Source organism: Sminthopsis crassicaudata, chromosome 1 (assembly GCF_048593235.1).
Source record: "Sminthopsis crassicaudata isolate SCR6 chromosome 1, ASM4859323v1, whole genome shotgun sequence".
NCBI lineage: Eukaryota > Metazoa > Chordata > Mammalia > Dasyuromorphia > Dasyuridae > Sminthopsis > Sminthopsis crassicaudata.
The window spans coordinates 635,200,981-635,219,731 of NC_133617.1; the positions used below are offsets into that span (position 1 = coordinate 635,200,981).

The window sequence follows — 18,751 nt, forward strand, 5'->3', positions numbered from 1 at the left end:
GTGCTAATATTAGAGTCTAACCTCATTATTTTGTAGATGGGGAAATCAAGGGAAATGTTTTGCCCAGGACAATCATAGAAGATCTGGAATTTCATCCCTGCCCTCTCTTTCCATTGCAGTGCACTGTGACAAGGGACTATTTTTTTGCCTTTATATTAGACTACAGCATTTTTAAAGTAACTTTTTCTGCTATCTATTTTTTTTCTTTGGTCTCTTTATTTTATTTTATGCAACTGGTTCTCATTGTTGCCTCTGTACTTGCCTCTAGCAATGCATCTATATCTAAATCTGCTATGGGCTTACAAGCAGATAAACTTGTTAGAAATATAGATATGAATGGATATTTTCTTTGCCCCTTTGACCTCTTCATTTATTTATTTATTTTTGCCGGGCAGTTTAGGTTAAGAATATTTCATGCCTTCTTAACGGATGGGGTAGGAAGCTGAGGGAAGAATGGAATTTTGATCTAAAAACAAAAATTTAATTAAAAAAAATTCTATATGCACAAGAATATATGAGTCTTTGGACTTTGTAACATTTTGGCTATAATCCAGATATAACTGTAAATTGTTTTATGAACTTGAAAGCTTATTAAAATTTTTTTTTCAAGACCTGTATAATATCTCAGTGAGCTTACAATTTTTAAAGCATTGGTTCTAAATTGTTTTCCTTACAGTTTGCAGTCAATGCTGGAGGATCTTCTGGTTGCTACATCTGATGGACTGCTTCATCTTATTCATTGGGAAGGGATGACAAATGGAAGGAAAGCCATCAATCTTTGTACAGTACCATTTTCAGTAGACTTGCAGTCATCTCGAGGTAGTTATACCTTTCTGTATTTGAAGAAGAACCTGCTTTTAAATATTTTTGATTTTTAAAAAATTGAAGTAACTACAAAACAATCACTATAAATAAGAAATTGTAAAATATTTTCCTTATGATTTTATAAATATACTTTTATATAATCAATCAAATATGTTTCAGTATGGTTTTTTAAATTCTTTTTTTTTTTTTCATAGATCTTTGTTTTCATAGATGTTTCTGTTTCTACACAGATCATATTCACTCTTGATGTACAAAAGGTGGTACAGCCAATGGACATTTTCTTTTCTTTTCTTTTTTTTTTTGTTATCATGTATGGGGCAGCTAAAATACACACACACACACACACACACACACACACACACACACACACACACACACACACACACACACACACACACAGATTGGTTTTTATTTGTTTTATATTATTACCTTAAGGTATATTCTTAGTTATGTATTATATTCTCAAGATAATTCCTGTATATGTCAAAGAAAGGGTATACATTTTATCTTTTAATGCATTTTCACCTCCCACCTAAATTTCATACTCCCATCCCTGTGATTTTGGCTTCTGATTGGTGAGCATTAACCTTATTTTGACCAAACTTAGGACCTTTTTCCTCCTCCTTTATTTCCATCTCTATGCCACATTATCATTTGTGCATTACTAGACCTTCTCCCCTCTCTCCAATTAATTGCTAATTTAATACATGTAAACTATTGTTTCATACAAAGATAAATAAATGTTATCTGTGCCAAATCACTGCCAACACTGATTTCTTTTCAATAATGAAATAAATATTTGAGATCTTGGACATTTGTTTTACTTTTTATTCAAAGTAAATTCTCTTAAAAATTGATTTTTATTTCCTATTCCTCCTTTCATTTCCTCCTTTCCCTCTAACCAGAATATCTTCCTTCATAATATAAATAAATAAATAAGTAAGCCAAAAGGCAGAAAAAGCAGTACAATAAAAATAACAGTGCATTAAACAGAGGATATTCCAAATTCATTGTCTTCTGCAGAAAAAGAAGGGAGAAAGATGTGTTTTCTCTCTCTTTTTTTTCCCATGGCATTTGATCATTATACTTACATAACACTCAGTTTCATTTTTTGTTCTTCCCATTAAAATGATTGAAACTACTATTTAAACTGTTTTCCTGGTTATGATTACTTTTTGTATTCTTTCATATAAGTCTCCCTAAGCTTCTCCTAATTCATTTTGTTCATCATTTCTCATACCAGTTATATTTCATTTTAACCAATATCATAGTTTGTTTAGTCACTTTCCCATCATTTGGTTCTTTAAAATGAAGTTATTTCATTTTATTAGATTATTAAATATGCAGTTGCATATAAGAAACTGATGATCTTCCAAGTAATACTTTGAGAGCATTGTTTAACTGTTGTGAATATTCATTTCCATATTTTTTCATCAGCAGGTTCATTCTTGGGTTTTGAAGATGTGCACATCAAAGATATGGAGTATTGTGCTACACTTGATGGATTTGCTGTTGTGTTTAATGATGGTAGAGTTGGATTTATTACCCCAATGTCAAGTAGATTTACTGCTGAGGTATGGCTAATTTATTATTTTTCTTTTTATTAATTTTTTTAAGATGAGATGTCTAATCATTCTCTTTTCCCTAATATTTAGAGAGTTTTTGTCTCTAATGAACTTAATAAACATTTTAAGTTATAATAATAATTATTATAATATAATTGCAAATAAGCAGGTTATTAAATTATCTGTTTTTGGTTACTTCTTCCAACAAATCAGAATGGAAAAAAGGGAATTTTTTTTTCTGGCCTCTCAGCTATTGGAAAGTAGTCATTATTAATGTCTATCAAAACATTTATAGAAAAATAAAACCTTGCTTAAATCAGATTAGATATACAAGAAAAGGGGGAAAAAATTAAGTATTTCCTATGTGCTAGTTACTGTGCTAAAGCATATCTCATTTGATCTTCATAGCAATCTGAGAGATATTTTTCCTTGCTTGTTATTTGTTTATGTGATCTTTTGTGTTTAAATCACATATCCATTTGTTGATGAAGTGGTGATATAAAAATAATTTCTGTCAGACTACTGCTCAATTTTTGAAGCAGTTTTTGTCAAATAATGAGTTCTTCCCCTAATAATTTTGTGCTTGGGATTTGTCATATTATGCTACTATAAAAAAGATAGTAATAATACCTCTTCCCCAGGTTGTTGTGAAAATCAAATGAAAAAATATTTAAGTGTTTAGCACTATGGCTAGCACTTAGTTGGTACTTAACAAATGTTTGTTTCTTTCTTCCTGTATACCTAATATGATTGAAATCTCTTTTTTAATAATAACTGACATTTATATTTAGCACCATAATGTTTGCAGATATTATTTTATCATCACAACAATCCTAAAAGGTAGATGTTAATATCACCTACATTTTACAAATTAGGAAATTTAAGAGATAAGAGTTAAATGATTTGTGTTCAAAGATATTTAGCTGAGGCTGAATTTGAACTCTGTTCTACCTCATTGCAGGTTCAGCACTCTATTTTATCATGTACTTGATAGTACCAAGAATTAAGATTGTTTAAGTAAAAAGCTACAATGGATTAAATAATCCATTTAAGATGAATACTCATAGATCTTTGGTTTCATAGATGTTTCTGTTTCTATACGGATTATATTATTCGTTCTTGATGTACAAAAGGCAGTAAAGCCAGTGGACATTTTCTATTTTTGTTATCATATATGGGGCAGCTACAATACACATACACAAAGATTGGTTTTTATTTGTTTTATATTTTTACCTTAAGCTATATTCTTAGTTATGTATTATATCTTCAAGATAATTCCAGTATTTGTCAAAGGGTATATGCTTTATCTTTCTCCCCACCCCGACTATGCCTCTGTCTTTAACAATCATAGTTAACATTTATATAGCACTTTTCATATCTTGGATAATGGAACAATTCATGGCTAAAAAAGCAATAGAAAGAATCATAAGATAAAATGGTGAATTTTGATTATGCAAAAAAACTAAAAAGTTCTGTTTAACAAACAAGTCTGATATTAATATTAGAAAAGAAACTAAAAAAAAATACCATATTCAATTTCCTTGATAAGGATCTCATAAATTCAAATTTAAAAGGCTCAGAGAAATTCTTCAAAAGAAAAAAAAAGGATATGAACAGGCAGTACTCAAAGAAAGAAATCTATAATATCAACATTTATATGTAAAATATTCATAATCACAAATATTGAAGAAGTTCTAGCTCATATCCATCAAATTGGCAAAGATAACAAAAGAAGAAAATGTGAAATGCTTAAGAGGTTGTATACTTGTATACTCTTAGTGGGATTATGACTTGGCACAGCTATTCTGGAAAACAATTTGAGATTATGCTCCCAAAGTTACTAAACTGTGTATATGTCCTCTGACCCAATCACAGTATTATCAGGTTTATGTTCCAAAGAAACAAAGAAAGAGAAAGATCTGTATATAAAAAATATTTATAGCACTTTTTTTGATTATAACTTTTTATTTACAAGATATATGCATGGGTAATTTTTCAGCATTGACAATTGCAAAACCTTTTGTTCCAATTTTTCCCCTCCTTCCCTCCACCCTTCCCCCAGATGGTAGTTAGATCAATACATGCTAAATATGTTAAAGTATATGTTAAATACAATATATGTATACATGTTCATAGATATTTTGCTGCACAAAAAGAATCGGACTTTGAAATAGTGTATATAATTAACCTGTGAAGGAAATAAAAAATGCAGGTGGACAAAAATAGAGGGATTGGGAATTCTATGTAGTGGTTCACACTCATTTCCCTGAGTTCTTTTGCTGGGTGTAGCTGGTTCAGTTCATTACTGTTCTATTGGAAATGATTTGCTTCATCTCATTGTTGAAAAGGGCCACATCCATCAGGATTGATGATCATATAGTGTTGTTATTGAAGTATATAATGATCTCCTGGTCCTGCTCATTTCACTCAACAACAGTTCATGTAAGTCTCTCCAGGCCTTTCTGAAATCATCCTACTGATCATTTTTACAGAACAGTAATATTCCATAACATTCATATACCACAATTTATTCAGCCATTCTCCAATTGAGGGACATCCACTCAGTTTCCAATTTCTGGCCACTACAAAGAGGGCTGCCCAAACATTTTTGCACATACAAGTCCCTTTCCCTTCTTTAAAATCTCTTTGGGATATAATCCCAGTAGTAACACTGCTGGATCAAAGGGTATGCACAGTTTGATAACTTTTTGAGCATAGTTCCAAATTGCTCTCCAGAATGGCTGGATGTATTCACAATTCCACCATCAATGTATCAGTGTCCCAGTTTTTCCACATCCCCTCCAACATTTCGCATTATCTTTCCTTGTCATTCTAGCCAATATGATAGATGTGTAGTGGTATCTCAGAGTTGTCTTAATTTGCATTTCTCTGACTAATGATGACTTGGAGCATCTTTTCATATGACTAGAAATAGTTTCAATTTCTTCGTTTGAGAATTGTCTGTTCATATCCTATGACCATTTATCAGTTGGAGAATGGTATAGCACCTCTTTTCATGGCAGGTCAAAACCAGAAACTTAGGTGGTATCTTCCTAAAGGTAAATGGCTAAATAAATGCTATATATGAATATAACAGAATATTATTTTACCATAAGAAATGATAAGGTAGTTTTAAAGCAAACTGGAAAGACTTATGAACTAATGACAATTAAAATGAGCAGAACCAATAAGTTATGCAATAATAACATTATAGAATAATAACTTTGAAAGGCTTTTATTCTGATCAAGACAACTATAAATGATAAGTTGAAAAAATGAAGATAGATGAAATACTACACTTGCCTTCTGACATATAAGTATTAAACTTAAAATGCATAAAATGAAACACATTTTGGCAGCCCTCTTTGGAGTGGCCAGAAACTGGAAACTATGTGGATGCCCATCATTGGAGAATGGCTAAATAAATTGGTATATGAATATTATGGAATATTATTGTTCTGTAAGAAATGACCAACAGGATGATTTCAGAAAGGCCTGGAGAGACTTACATAAACTGCTGCTGAATGAAATGAGCAGAACCATAAGAAAAAAGATGAATAAAATACTACTAGGAATTCTAGTAAAAACAAATTCCTACATTGGTCACATCAGAAAAGGTGTTTCTTTTTTTTTTTTAAATATACCATTTTATTTACAAGATATATGCATGGGTAATTTTACAACACTGACAACTTGCCAAGCCTTTTGTTCCAATTTTCCCCCTCCTTCTCCCCATCTCCCTTCCCCAGATGGCAGGTTGACCAATACATGTTACATATGTTAAAGTACATATTAAATATAATATATGTATGCATGTCCAAACAGTTATTTTGCTGTACAAAAAGAATCGGACTTTGAAATAGTGTACAAAATGCAGGCAGACAATAATAGATGGATTGGGAATTCTATGTAGTGGTTCACAGTCATCTCCAAGAGTTCTTTCACTGGGTTTAACTGGTTCAGTTCATTACTGCTCTATTAGAACTGATTTGGTTCACCTCATTGTGAAAAAGGGCCACGTCCATCAGGATTGATGATCATATAGTGTTGTTGTTGAAGTATATAATGATCTCCTGGTCTTGCTCATTTCACTCAGCATTAGTTCATTTAAGTCTCTCCAGGCCTTTCTGAAATCATCACTTTTAAAAAATTATTCTTGTGATATTTTATTTTTTCATTTCTTCATGTGAATTTATAATTGTTATTTTTCTTTTTTATCTATCACATCAACTCAGCCTATGAACAAGCAATTAATGTTTCTTTAATTATTAAGATCTGTCAATTATTATACAAAAGTTTTTTATATTTGCATTTTTGTATATGTTCTGGGTGAATCTTGGTAGATCACACTAACATATTTTGAAGTATCAGTTATTTTAAATAGAATTTCTCTTTCTAGCTCTTCTGCTTGGTTTTGTTGGTAATATATAAGAATGTATACACTAGTCAGCTTTAGCATTACTGTCAGACTTCTTGTCCCCTGCCCATTTTTGTCTTCTAAAAGAATTAAAAGAGAACAAAATTTATCTTTTCCTTAAGATATTAAGATATATAAGATAAGATTAAATTCTTAAAGATAGTAAATTCTGAAAAGATACTATTTCTTATTTCCCTATTAACATGTAATTGATTTGTCCCCATTTCTTTTCAATTAAATATGTTTGCCTTTCTATGTTTCTTTTGATGCCTTTGTTTCCATTTCTTTCTTTAGTTACCTTTTTTAGTTCCTTTTGTATTTGGCCAATTGATTAATTGAATTGTTCTGTTAAATGGATTTTTGCTTTAAAAACTTATACAGAGTACTATTTCAGTGATTTTTTTTTTTCCTGAGCATTATATAATTATTATGCACAGTAGAGGTTTAATCTCAGGATATTTATAAAGGAAGAAATTATAGAAATTCCCCATTACTACTCAAGATTAACTATAGGAAGGTTTAAGAATGGTAACACATTAAATTGTGGTTATAAATTATTAAGGAAAAAACTGAGTAACAAGTGTATCAGTTTATATAGTACTCAGTAAATATTTGTTGAATAAATGTTTTCAAAGTATATAGAACTTCATAATTATCAATGCTTTCAAATGTTTCAAAATCTGTCTAGCAGATTTATCTCTAAATTTTTAACTGTTTCAGATGCTTTTTTTTTTTCATTTTTTTGTCATCAATTAAAATTAACTATATATATTTTTTATTAATTCTATAATTATAACATTTTTTGACAGTACATATGCATAGGTAATTTTTTTTTACATTATCCCTTGTACTCCCTTCTGTTCTGAATTTTTCCCCTCCTTCCCTCCACCCCTTCCCCTAGATGGCAGGCATTCCCATACATATTAAATATGCATATCCTAGATACAATATATATGTGCAGAACCGAATTTTGTTGTTGTTGTTGTTGTTGTTGCAAAGGAAGAATTGGATTCGGAAGGTAAAAATAACCTGGGGAGAAAAACAAAAAATGCTGACAGTTTACACTCATTTCCCAGTGTTCCTTCTCTGGGTGTAGCTGATTCTGTCTGTCATTGATCAGTTGGAATTCCATCAGAATACATCCTCATATAGTATTGTTGTTGAAGTGTATAATGATCTTCTAGTTCTGCTCATTTCACTCAGCGTCAGTTGATGTAAGTCTCTCCAAGCCTCTCTGTATTCCTCCTGTTGGTCATTTCTTACAGAACAATAATATTCCATAACATTCATATATTATAATTTACCCAACCATTCTCCAATTGATGGGCATCCATTCATTTTCCAGTTTCTAGCCACTACAAAAAGGGCTGCCACAAACATTTTGGCACATAGAGGTCCCTTTCCCTTCTTTAGTATTTCCTTGGGATATAAGCCCAGTAGTAGCACTGCTGGATCAAAGAGTATGCACAATAATATATTTTTATCATTAAAACACAGAATGTGGTATGTACTCAGAATTTTTGATAAAGTATATTCTTGTTCTTAGGATAAAATGATCTCTGGAAATCTGTCTTCTGATCTGTTCTTTTTCTCAGTTTCTTATCTTTAATAATTTATCTTTCCCAATAAATGATACTTCCAATTTCCTCCCAAAAAATTAGAGGAAAAATAAATATATGAAAAATAAAACTTTCAATACATAATACTTTTATGTAGCTTTTAGTTTCTTATATTTCTTCCTCATAATTATAGGAAACTCATTTTCTTAACTTCACTGTATCATAAAGAGCTAAAGAGTTTCTAAGATAGCTATTTTAGTTTTCTTTTCCTACATATTTGGACAAATAAATCTCTACTTTTAATGATGATTCACTTGTAGAAAAGTCTCCATCTCTTACATTTACACAATTTCTCTTATTTTTATAATATGAGATGATAAGGAATTACTGAGATGATAAGGTTCTCTGAAGGACAGTCACAAATAATATACTTTCTGCCATCCTAATATTATTTTCTTCAGACTTAGGTGATCCCATATTAGCATCATTTTTGTCCTATTATATTTATATTGAATTTGTTAAATATCTTCCAATCACACTTTAATCTTGTCTTCCCTAGGCAACTCTATAAAGCCATATAAATAAAACCATTATAAATTGGAGTTAAGTTCTTCTTGTCTGCTGTAGGCAACTCTGTATTCTATAAATTGGAAAGAATGTGTTGACTTGCATTGGTGGATGTAGTGTCCTCATCTAGAAGTTTCCTAATCAGTGAAATCACAGGTTTCAGCCTTATCTACATGGACACACACACACACACACACACACACACACACACACACACACACACACTTGTGTCAAGATCTTTGTGTAAGCCCTAGACAGGATATTAGTACTAATTTATCTTTGCCACTAACTTTCTCAAAGGCCATCTGGTACAATCTATGTCTTACTCTGCAATATCTCCAAAAGATTCATTAAGACTTTGTTTAGCCAAGCCCCTCACACAGCACCTTCCATTTTGGGGTGGTTCTGATTGTTTTAGGGCATTAATTGAGAGCCAAAACAAACTAAGAACAAAATATGAAAGAGGAATGAAGAAAGAAAGGGAAAATGCACAAGTTTTGCTTTAGGCTCCTAAATATTGTATTTCATACCATAGATTGTCCCAGCCTCTGCTTGTGTTGCATACCTGAATGAGGTAGTGTGACATTTTAAATAGTTCTGTACTTTAAATCAGGAAGATTTCTCTTTGGTTCCCATTTCTAACACTGGCTGTGTGATTGGGTAAGTCACCCTTTCTGAGCTTCAGTTTTTCATCAGTAAAATGGAGATGATCTGTAAAACTTTCTTAATTCTGAGTCCTAGTTGAGATAAATTATATAAAATGCTTTGCAAATCTTAACACATTGCATAAATATCAACTGTTATTCTTGGCTATTATTAAGTGGTTTCTAGTTCTGGCTGCTATTTAACATGTCATAAGTTAAGAGTTCATAGTTCACATCTGCTACAAGATCTCCCTCTCCCCCCAAGGCAATTAAGGTTAAATGACTTGCCCAGGGTCACACAGCTAGACTCGGCTCCTCCTGAATTCAAGGCTGCTCTATCCACTGTGCCACCAAGCTGCCCCAATCCACTTACAATTTTGAGCCAGGTTAATGACATGGCCAGAGCTTTCCTTTAGGCATATTATTTGGGGAGCTATATAAAAGATGGATTAGAAGAAGAAAGAGTCTGAAGAATGGGAAACTAATTGGAGTTTCTATAATAATACAGATAAAAGATGATGAGGACTTGAAACTAGGATGCACATGAACACATATGCATACAGACTCACACTTGCACACACAGTTCATTATTATTTTTTGCTCCCACACAATCCCCCTTTTAATTCTGTCTCTTACCCTTTTCGTGACCCATTCAGTCATGCCCAGCTGCTCTGTATACTTGATAACCTGCTTGGTCAACTTCATGAAGAAAATAGTTTTATTCTCTGGTTTTTGCTGCTGCCCTTGAAGCTGTAGAAATTGCTGGGTTCCAGGACCCATCCTCTCTTCTTGAATTTATATGCATTTGTATGTAGAGTACTTTACATAAAATAGACACTTTTAATCACTGTTTCTTGAATAAATATATGGAATTTATTTAAAACCCTCAAATATTAGGGCACCTCAGGAAATTACATCACTATGATTATTCCCATTATCAATCATCCTTTATAATTCTGTTCTCTGGAATAAATTACAGAATTTGTTAAAAATCAAGTGTGATTTGAAGGCATAGAATACTTATTAAGATTATAGAATCATTGCTAGTGTAAAATCTTTGAGAAAACATTTTAATTTCAAATTATTTCTCTATTGTAGCAACTCCGTGGTGTTTGGGCACAAGATGTTATGGATGGAACTTGTGTAGCAGTAAATAACAAATATAGACTCATGGCATTTGGTTGTGCTAGGTAAGTACTACTTTGTTTTATGAATCATTGCCAACATTTTTATCTTTTTAGTAGAATAAATATATCATATACAAAGTTGTTTTTAAAACAATCTTTTTTAATTGCTAAAGTTTTCTCTTAAAATAATTATTTTAAAGTTAGATTGTATTTTTGCTGTTTTAAAATATCAGAATTTGTTACAGTATGTTAATATCAAGACTATTTTATTGATACTGTAGTTTGGTTTGTGGTAAATTCATTTAAATTTTGAAATTTAAATGTAAGCTTTCTTTTACAACTTCAAGGTAGCACACTGATACACAGGTTTAGATATTTAGATGTACCACTTGAATTTTTTTAATTTCTAAGTGCTTATCCACATTTTTATTTAGATTTGAACACTTAAAAAGTTATTCTAGCATTTTCTGACTAGTTCTGCCATCCTACAAAGAGAAGTGAATTTTAGTCTGGAGAGTCACAGGGATTGTTAGCTGATGTATTGACATGCCTTTTCTAGAAGGCTGTTGATTGTATTAGTGTTATGTATCAGAGTAAGAGAGGGACAGCAAAAAAAAAAAAAAAGGAGATGGGAGTAGATGGGGAAGAAATACTCATAAGACAGCAAGGGAGTTGGCTAGAAACCTAGATGAAAAGCATATGAAAGTGACACAGTCTAAGCTTCATCTTTGGAGGTAATAACATCAGTAAGACTCCAAGTATGTTGAAGTACTACTGGGTCTAAAGGGAAGATGTGGGAATTCATTAGTTGACCTCTGTCATTCATTTCACCTCTGGGCCTCTATTTATAAAAGAAGAATCTGGGTTGGATTTAATTCATCAGAGATATGGTAAGCACTTTTTATGTGAAAAATGGTCTTTTTCCTCAAGGAACTCTTCTTCTGGGGGAGGGGTGCAACAATATCACAGAAATCAATACAAGGAAGCTTTCGAGGTGAGAAAGCATTAACAAGCAAGCAATATCAGGAACAACTTCCTTAGAAAGTAACACCTGAAGCTAACCTTAAAGAAAACTAATGATTCCAAGAGACAAAATTAAGGAATGCTTTCCAGGCATATAAGACAAAACTTGAATTTTGGCATGGAAGCAAGAGATGGGATAAGAGAATTTGGGAAGTAGCAAATAGGTCACATCATAAGAGTATGTGTAAAGGATTAATGCGAAATAAATCTCAATAAATGAATGTCAAAATGAATTATTTCTATTTTGTACTCTAGGATAATGGGTTCAATAGGTTTAGAGGTAAAAGTAATGAGTAAGGGGCAGCTAGGTGGCTCAGTGGATAGAGCACCAGCCTTGAATTCAGGAGGACCTGAGTTCAAATCTGTCTCAGATACTTAACACTTCCTAACTGTGTGATCCTGGGCAAGTCACTTATCCCCAGCCTCAAGGGAAAAAAAAAAGTAATGAGTAATATTGTGAACATGTTGAATTTAAGGTTATAATTAGACATCCCAAAAAGAACATTCAAAAGAAATTAAGTGTAGATGTATAATTTTGGAAGTCTTTTGTATAGCTATCCTATAATATGAAAATAAAGTAATCATATTTTAAAATCCTTTCTAAGGTATATTACATTTTATTTTTCTACTGATTATTAAAAAACTGAAGCAAGATAAGTGTAAAATAGCTAAAGTTGAAAGTCCTTATTTTTAAGTATGCATGTTTCTAACATTCCAGAAAGTTACTTTTGTGAACAATGATAATGTCACTTCTTATATTTGGGTTTGTAGTTCTTCCCCCCCCCCCAAAAAAAAAAAATTATGTGATTTATTTTCCAGTGGATCTGTGCAAGTTTACACAATAGATAACACCACTGGAGCCATGCAGCTGTCTCATAAATTGGAGCTAACACCAAAACAATATCCTGGTGAGTTATTTTATTTTATTTTTTTATATCATTTGTAAAACTTACTGATGTTGAATTTGGTAAATTTTGTAAATTTATGACATAAATTGAAATATATGTACTAGAAATAAATTGTTTGATAGATCTGAGATCTCATAACTGATTTCTACCGGTTCCCATGGTTTCCTACAATGTTCAATTTTTACCTATTTTCATAGACTATCCATTCAATGGCTAAATGGACTTCTTGTGATTTTTTTTTTTTCCCCTTATATTGCAGTTTCCATCAAGCTGCCTATTTGTAATTTCGTATTCTTATTATATGAATACGTCACCTTCTTTTCCAGTCATATATATTCTTGATTAAGTTCATTAATGCTATTATAACAAAGTTTTGTAATAAAGAGGATTTTCTTATCTTTCACTGGTGACATGGTCATTATATTATTTAATAATCAGTAGAACTCTATAGCATGTCTGTTTATCATAAAAAGTAACCTTAAGCTGAGTTGTTCTAATCTTAGGGTTAAAAAGAGGTGACAAAGTAACCAAATTGCAGCTTAAAAAAATTCATTAGCCATACAACATTACCTGTGAAATAGTGTATATAATGACTATGAAGAATTATTTCTTTTTAACTGGAGACATAACTTAAGGATATTGAATAAACTGATGTCTCTGATATATGATTACCTTTTTGCTTGTAATATTCTTATATGAACTTTTATTTGTGATATCTAGGTAATTTTTGTCTCTTTGGCTGTGTAGTAGAATTTACTGGGAGCTATGTAAATAAAATGAAAAGATTGTTAATCTTACTCAGTAGGTTTGCTTGTGTCTGTCTTGGTTTTGTTTAAATCCCTATACTAGAGAAGTAGAGACCAGCACCAATAATTCTAGGGTTTTGAACTTGGGATTTCTCTGCATTTTGCCAGTGCCTACATGGATTTTATCTTCAAACACTCGGATATTTATCTACTTGTCTACTTTGTCGGAAACATAAATTTTATGGCAAACCATATTGGCATATTGGCAGAATTGGAAACATTTTTCCTCTGTACTGGAGAAACTTATAACATTGATGTGCATATCAACTGAAGGTTGTTAATATTAGAAAGAGAAAGTCTGAAACAAAACCAATTTTAGCTAAAATGGTTAAAAATTTTAAAAACTAAGGGAATTTTTAGGCAATTATGTTATTAAAAATCTTTTTCCCCCTAAGGAAGAGACTAGAATTTTAAAATCTTAATTTATTTTAAGAATAATTTGATATTAATATCACTATAACTTTTTCTTCCTAGGAACTATAGATATAATACTGGGCAACCAGGGAAAAAAAAAAGAAAGAAAGAAAGAAAGAAAAATCAACCCTCAAGAAACATATAATTAATTGTATCTTGCAGATGGTTCCATGGCTAGTAAACTGTGGAGCCAGAACTTGAACCCAGGTCTTTTGACTCCAATTCTAATCCTTGTTTTATTCCACTGAACCCCTGTAGATATGAAATATATGAAATAGAATGTGTAAATTATGTTTATGAACATCCTTTTCCCTTCCTTTAACATTTTTAAATAGATATTTGGAACAAAACAGGAGCTGTTAAACTGATCAAGTGGTCTCCTGATAACAGTGTTGTGATGGTGACTTGGGAACATGGAGGCCTTTCTTTATGGAGTGTGTTTGGTGCTCAGCTGATTTGTACTCTTGGAGGAGATTTTGCGTAAGTGCATGGATTATAACTAATAATGTTTAAAAAAAATTTTTTTTTTAATGACAAAAAACAATCTTGTATCTTAGGACTGTTCTGGTTTTGTTTTCCCCCTTCTCTAAATAGTAATTTCTATGAAATTGTTTTAGAGCTTTTCATTGTTATATCATCTAGAAAGGTATTTTTAATATATTTCTGGAAACCCATCTTCTAATAAGCAAAACGTCCTGAAAATTGTGTTACATAACTCTGCCAGAAGATAGGTTAAATATCATTGTTCCCTTTGCCAAATTATCTACTCCCTAAAATTGCCTGACTTAAAGTTTCTTATAGTTGGTGTGAAGGATGGATTAAAAGGGGAAAGACTAGAGGCAAGGAGAACAATTAAGGAGATCTGAAATAATTAAGGCAAGAGGTTATGAGAGCATAAGCTAGGGTGGTAACTGTTTGGTTAAAGAGAAGACGATATTTTTAAGAGATGTTATGGAAGTAGCATTAAAAAGACTTGGCAAGTGATTGATGTGCATAGGGTGAGGAAGAATAAAGGGTTGAGGAAAACTCTAAGATTCTGAATTGGGTGACTTAGATGATAATGCTTCTGATAGAAATGGGGTGTTACTAAGGGTTTAGGAGTTAAGATAGTGAATTCTGTTTTTGACATGATGAGTTTGACAGATTTTGTTCAAGTCATTTTTCAGTCATGTTCAACTTTTTATATTCCATTTGGGATTTTCTTGGCAAAGATACTGGAGTAGTTTACTATTCCTTTTCAGCTTATTTTTACAGATGAAGAACTAAAGGAAATAAGAGTTAAATGGCTGGCCTATGGCCATGTAGCTAGTAAGGGTTTAAAGCCAGATTTTAACTCATAAAGATAAATCTTTCCTGGCATGAGACCCATCACTATCTCCATTGAGTCATCTATTTGCCCCTTTAAAATATCTATAGGACAGCTACGTTGATATCCATTAGCTACTTGTAGTACTGGCACAATCTTCATAAAGATGATAATTGAATATGTTGGAACTGATGAGGTCATCAAGAAAGTATAGAAGGAAAGAATAAAAGAGGACCTATAACAGAGCTTAAGAATCTTCCACCTTTAGAAAACAAGATATGGATCATGATTTATCAAAAGAAACTGAAAAATAGTTGTCAGATAAGAAGAGAGTTGAGAAAAGAATACCTCAGGAAGGAGAATGGTCAGCTGCTACAGAGATGTCAAGAAGGCTCATCATGAAAACTTTTAAAAGGTGATTGAATTTGGAAAGAATTAGATAGTAGCATTGGAAAAGGCGGTTTTTCAGGGGCATAAGGGAAAAAGGAAGTAAAAAAAAAGCATAAGCTTCTTTTTCTAAGTTTAGCTGTGAGAGGGAGAAAACTATAGGCTTATGTATAGGATGATAATTTTGAATGCATGAAAGGATCAAATAAAGATTTTTAAATAGGGAGACTTAGTTATGTTTATATAGAATGAATTGTTTAATAGGAAGAGAAGAAAATTTAGAGAGAGGAGTAGATAATTGAAGGAGCAATCTCCTGAAGAAAGTTGGAGTAGGTTATGAGAATCAAAGGTACAAGGAACACACAAAGTATATGATATAAATATTAAAAAGGGGAACGCATCTTTTTTCTACTCTCAATCTCCTTAGTTAGGTAGAAACAGTTCACTGTGCTTAATCCTTCCAGTTGCCATTTTTAAAGCCTCTTGCTAAGAAATTTCTCTTCTTACCTTCTATGCACTAGATGCTATTATGTTGTACAGAACTGTAAAAAAGTAACCAAACAGAATTAATATTGTAGTGGTAGGGTTTTTTATTTAATTGTTTGCTTTTTTTTGAGATTGGCAAAAGAATCATGAAATTTAAAATTATTAAAATAATTTAAACTAACTTGAAACTTATAATTTAAAAAGTGAACTATATAAATTCTTTTTTTTTGGGGGGGAGGGAGGAAATGAGGCAAATGGGCTTAACTGACCTGCACAGGGTCACATAGCTAATAAGCATTAAATGTCTGAGGCCAGATTTAAACTTAGGTCATCCTGAGTGGTGCTCTATCCACTGCATCATCTAGCTGTCCCTGTATAAATTCTTAAAAGAAAGAAGAAAAAATAAAAGGAGCCAACTTCTCATCAGGGAGTGGAGAGAGGAAAAAAATGAGATTTGAAAGAGATAACAGGGTTTTTACAATGAAAAGTAACATTTAAAAAGTTCATGGTGGATGGCCTCCATTTTGTCCCTAAGTTTAAATCCTAAGAATTTCTTTTATTCTTTTAGTTACCGGTCAGATGGTACTAAGAAAGAGCCTCTTAAGATCAGCTCTATGGTAAGTATTCATATAAAACTTAGCATTATTTGGGAAGTCTGGATTATCTTTTGTCATATGTGGTGTTTATTGTTTATATGATTTAATGTTCTGCCAGAAAATGAATAAATTCTTCAGTATGTAATTTTTGATTGACTGAAAGCATTTTTGAAGGCAAAGAGGAAAATCTACTCAGTCTTTGATATTTAACTTTTTGTTCTTTTTGGTGAGAATAACTTATCATGTAGAATAGAGTTTTTTGTAAAGAAGGTATATCTTTTTTTTTTTTTAACTTGAAAATTTCTTCTTTTTCTTCTACTCCCATTATGCTTGGCTAGGTAGAAACAGTGTATTGTTTTTCTAGCTGCCGTTCCTATAGCCTCCTTTCTTTTGTGACTTATTTGCAACTATTTTTTCATTACTCTTTTTCATGTAAGCAGGCACAAAATTAAATATACGTTGGATATGTTGCCTTTAAGGTCTTGCTTAAAATTTATCACAAATGTTTCTTGAGAATTGCTGTTACTCTCTTATTTTAAAATATATTGAATGTCCATCTTTTTTACACAGTTCCACCATTTGTAAATATGTTTGTGAATAATCCTATAAAAATAAGAGAGGTTTTTTTCCTATCATCTTTTCTGGATCATGAACCTTTCTAGACAATGCTTCCATGGTTATATTTCCTCTATCATTCAATGAGTTTGGGGGGATGCCAGGGTTGGAGGGAAAGAAGGGGGAAGGGGGAGGGGGAGAGAGGAGAAAAGGGGACATATAAAAAGAAAACATTGCTAAAAGGTTATGATATTTGATTATTTATTTCTGCCTTAGTCTCTTTTTCATTGATCTAGACTAGTTCTCTAGTTCAGAAATGATGTATTCTCAAATCCCCTTTTTGTATAATGCAATTAAATTAGTTTAAATAATATAATAAAGAGAAAATTTTTCTGAAAATAAAAGCCTGGGTTCAGTGATACAAGTGTTCTTTATATTTTCTTCTACTATCCCAAATACAGAGTAAGGAATATAACACTTAGAAAAATTTAATTAATGTGATTTTAAACCGTGTTTTTAGCAACATTTGGTAATCCTCCAGAAATTATGAACAATTTTGTCATGTAGGTAGTATGGAATGTATGCAGTTAAGATGATATGGAAGAGAGCTTTTTGCTGTTTGGGAGTAATTTTTGTTTCTTTTTCATACAAGAGTTGGGGTGCAGAAGGTTATCACCTGTGGGTAATAAGTGGATTTGGTTCTCAAAATGGAGATATTGAGTCTGACATCAAGAGTTCAGCTAATCAGCCTGGCATTCTACAATTTCAGTTCATTAAAAGTGCACTCACTGTTAACCCTTGTATGGTAAGTAGAAATTTATGACTTTTAGTATTTCAAAGAGATTTTTTTTCCAGATGTTGTTTGTGGCTCTTATTGGCTCAAAAAACTGTCATTTTATACTCTTAAAATCTTGAACCACTCTCATCTTATAGGTTATAACTTCTGGTTTTTGTTTTCTTTCTTTATTTAATTTATGCCGGAAGTGTTCTTTCTGGGTCCATTATGTCCTTTTATATATTTGTAGGTTTAATAAAAACAAGGTGGATTCACTAAAAACTTAAGTGTGAGAGGAAGAAGTCTGAAAAAAAAATTGAGTTAGCATTCTATCCTGTTTGTATTTTTGATTTTATAAAACTTGTTCTAATCCCACTAAGCTATAAAAGATATTTTTATAACATTTTATCTATCCTGATCACACCTAAGTATTATTTACAAATTTGCACCTGAAAACAATTTCAGTTCGTAGAATTTTAAAGTTTCTATCAAAGTTTCCCTCACAAACAAAATTCCATCTTCAGAATGTTTTGGATTTTTTAAAATGCTATTTGACAATTAAGCATAACTACCTGCCTTTTAAAGTTCATATTAACTCAATTTTTTTCCTTGGCACACAAGCTTTTAAAAATATTTGGTGCAATTCAGATTGAAGCAAAGTATGAACATGGCCCTTCTCAGAGCCTTTTCTACAATTCCAGCTAAGTGGTCCCCAGAAAAATAAAGATACAGAAAAATGACTTATATGTAAATGAAACATTCATGTCAAAGTGACAGTAACTGGGATCTCA

The 18,751-nt window shown here is 31.7% G+C and overlaps 1 protein-coding gene across 3 annotated transcripts in view; it reads left to right on the top strand.

Annotated features, from left to right (window-relative positions):
- The window catches only part of RIC1 (RIC1 homolog, RAB6A GEF complex partner 1), a 135,897-nt gene that overhangs the window by 78,224 nt on the left and 38,922 nt on the right, over positions 1-18,751 (top strand). For 2 of the 3 annotated variants that reach the window (XM_074282866.1, XM_074282868.1), the window contains 7 exons: positions 677-819; positions 2,263-2,399; positions 10,676-10,767; positions 12,547-12,635; positions 14,191-14,335; positions 16,603-16,651; positions 17,838-17,990. In XM_074282866.1, coding sequence (XP_074138967.1) covers positions 677-819; positions 2,263-2,399; positions 10,676-10,767; positions 12,547-12,635; positions 14,191-14,335; positions 16,603-16,651; positions 17,838-17,990 — 808 coding nt within the window. The remainder of the gene's footprint in view (positions 1-676; positions 820-2,262; positions 2,400-10,675; positions 10,768-12,546; positions 12,636-14,190; positions 14,336-16,602; positions 16,652-17,837; positions 17,991-18,751) is intronic. The other variant, XM_074282867.1, reaches the window with a different exon arrangement.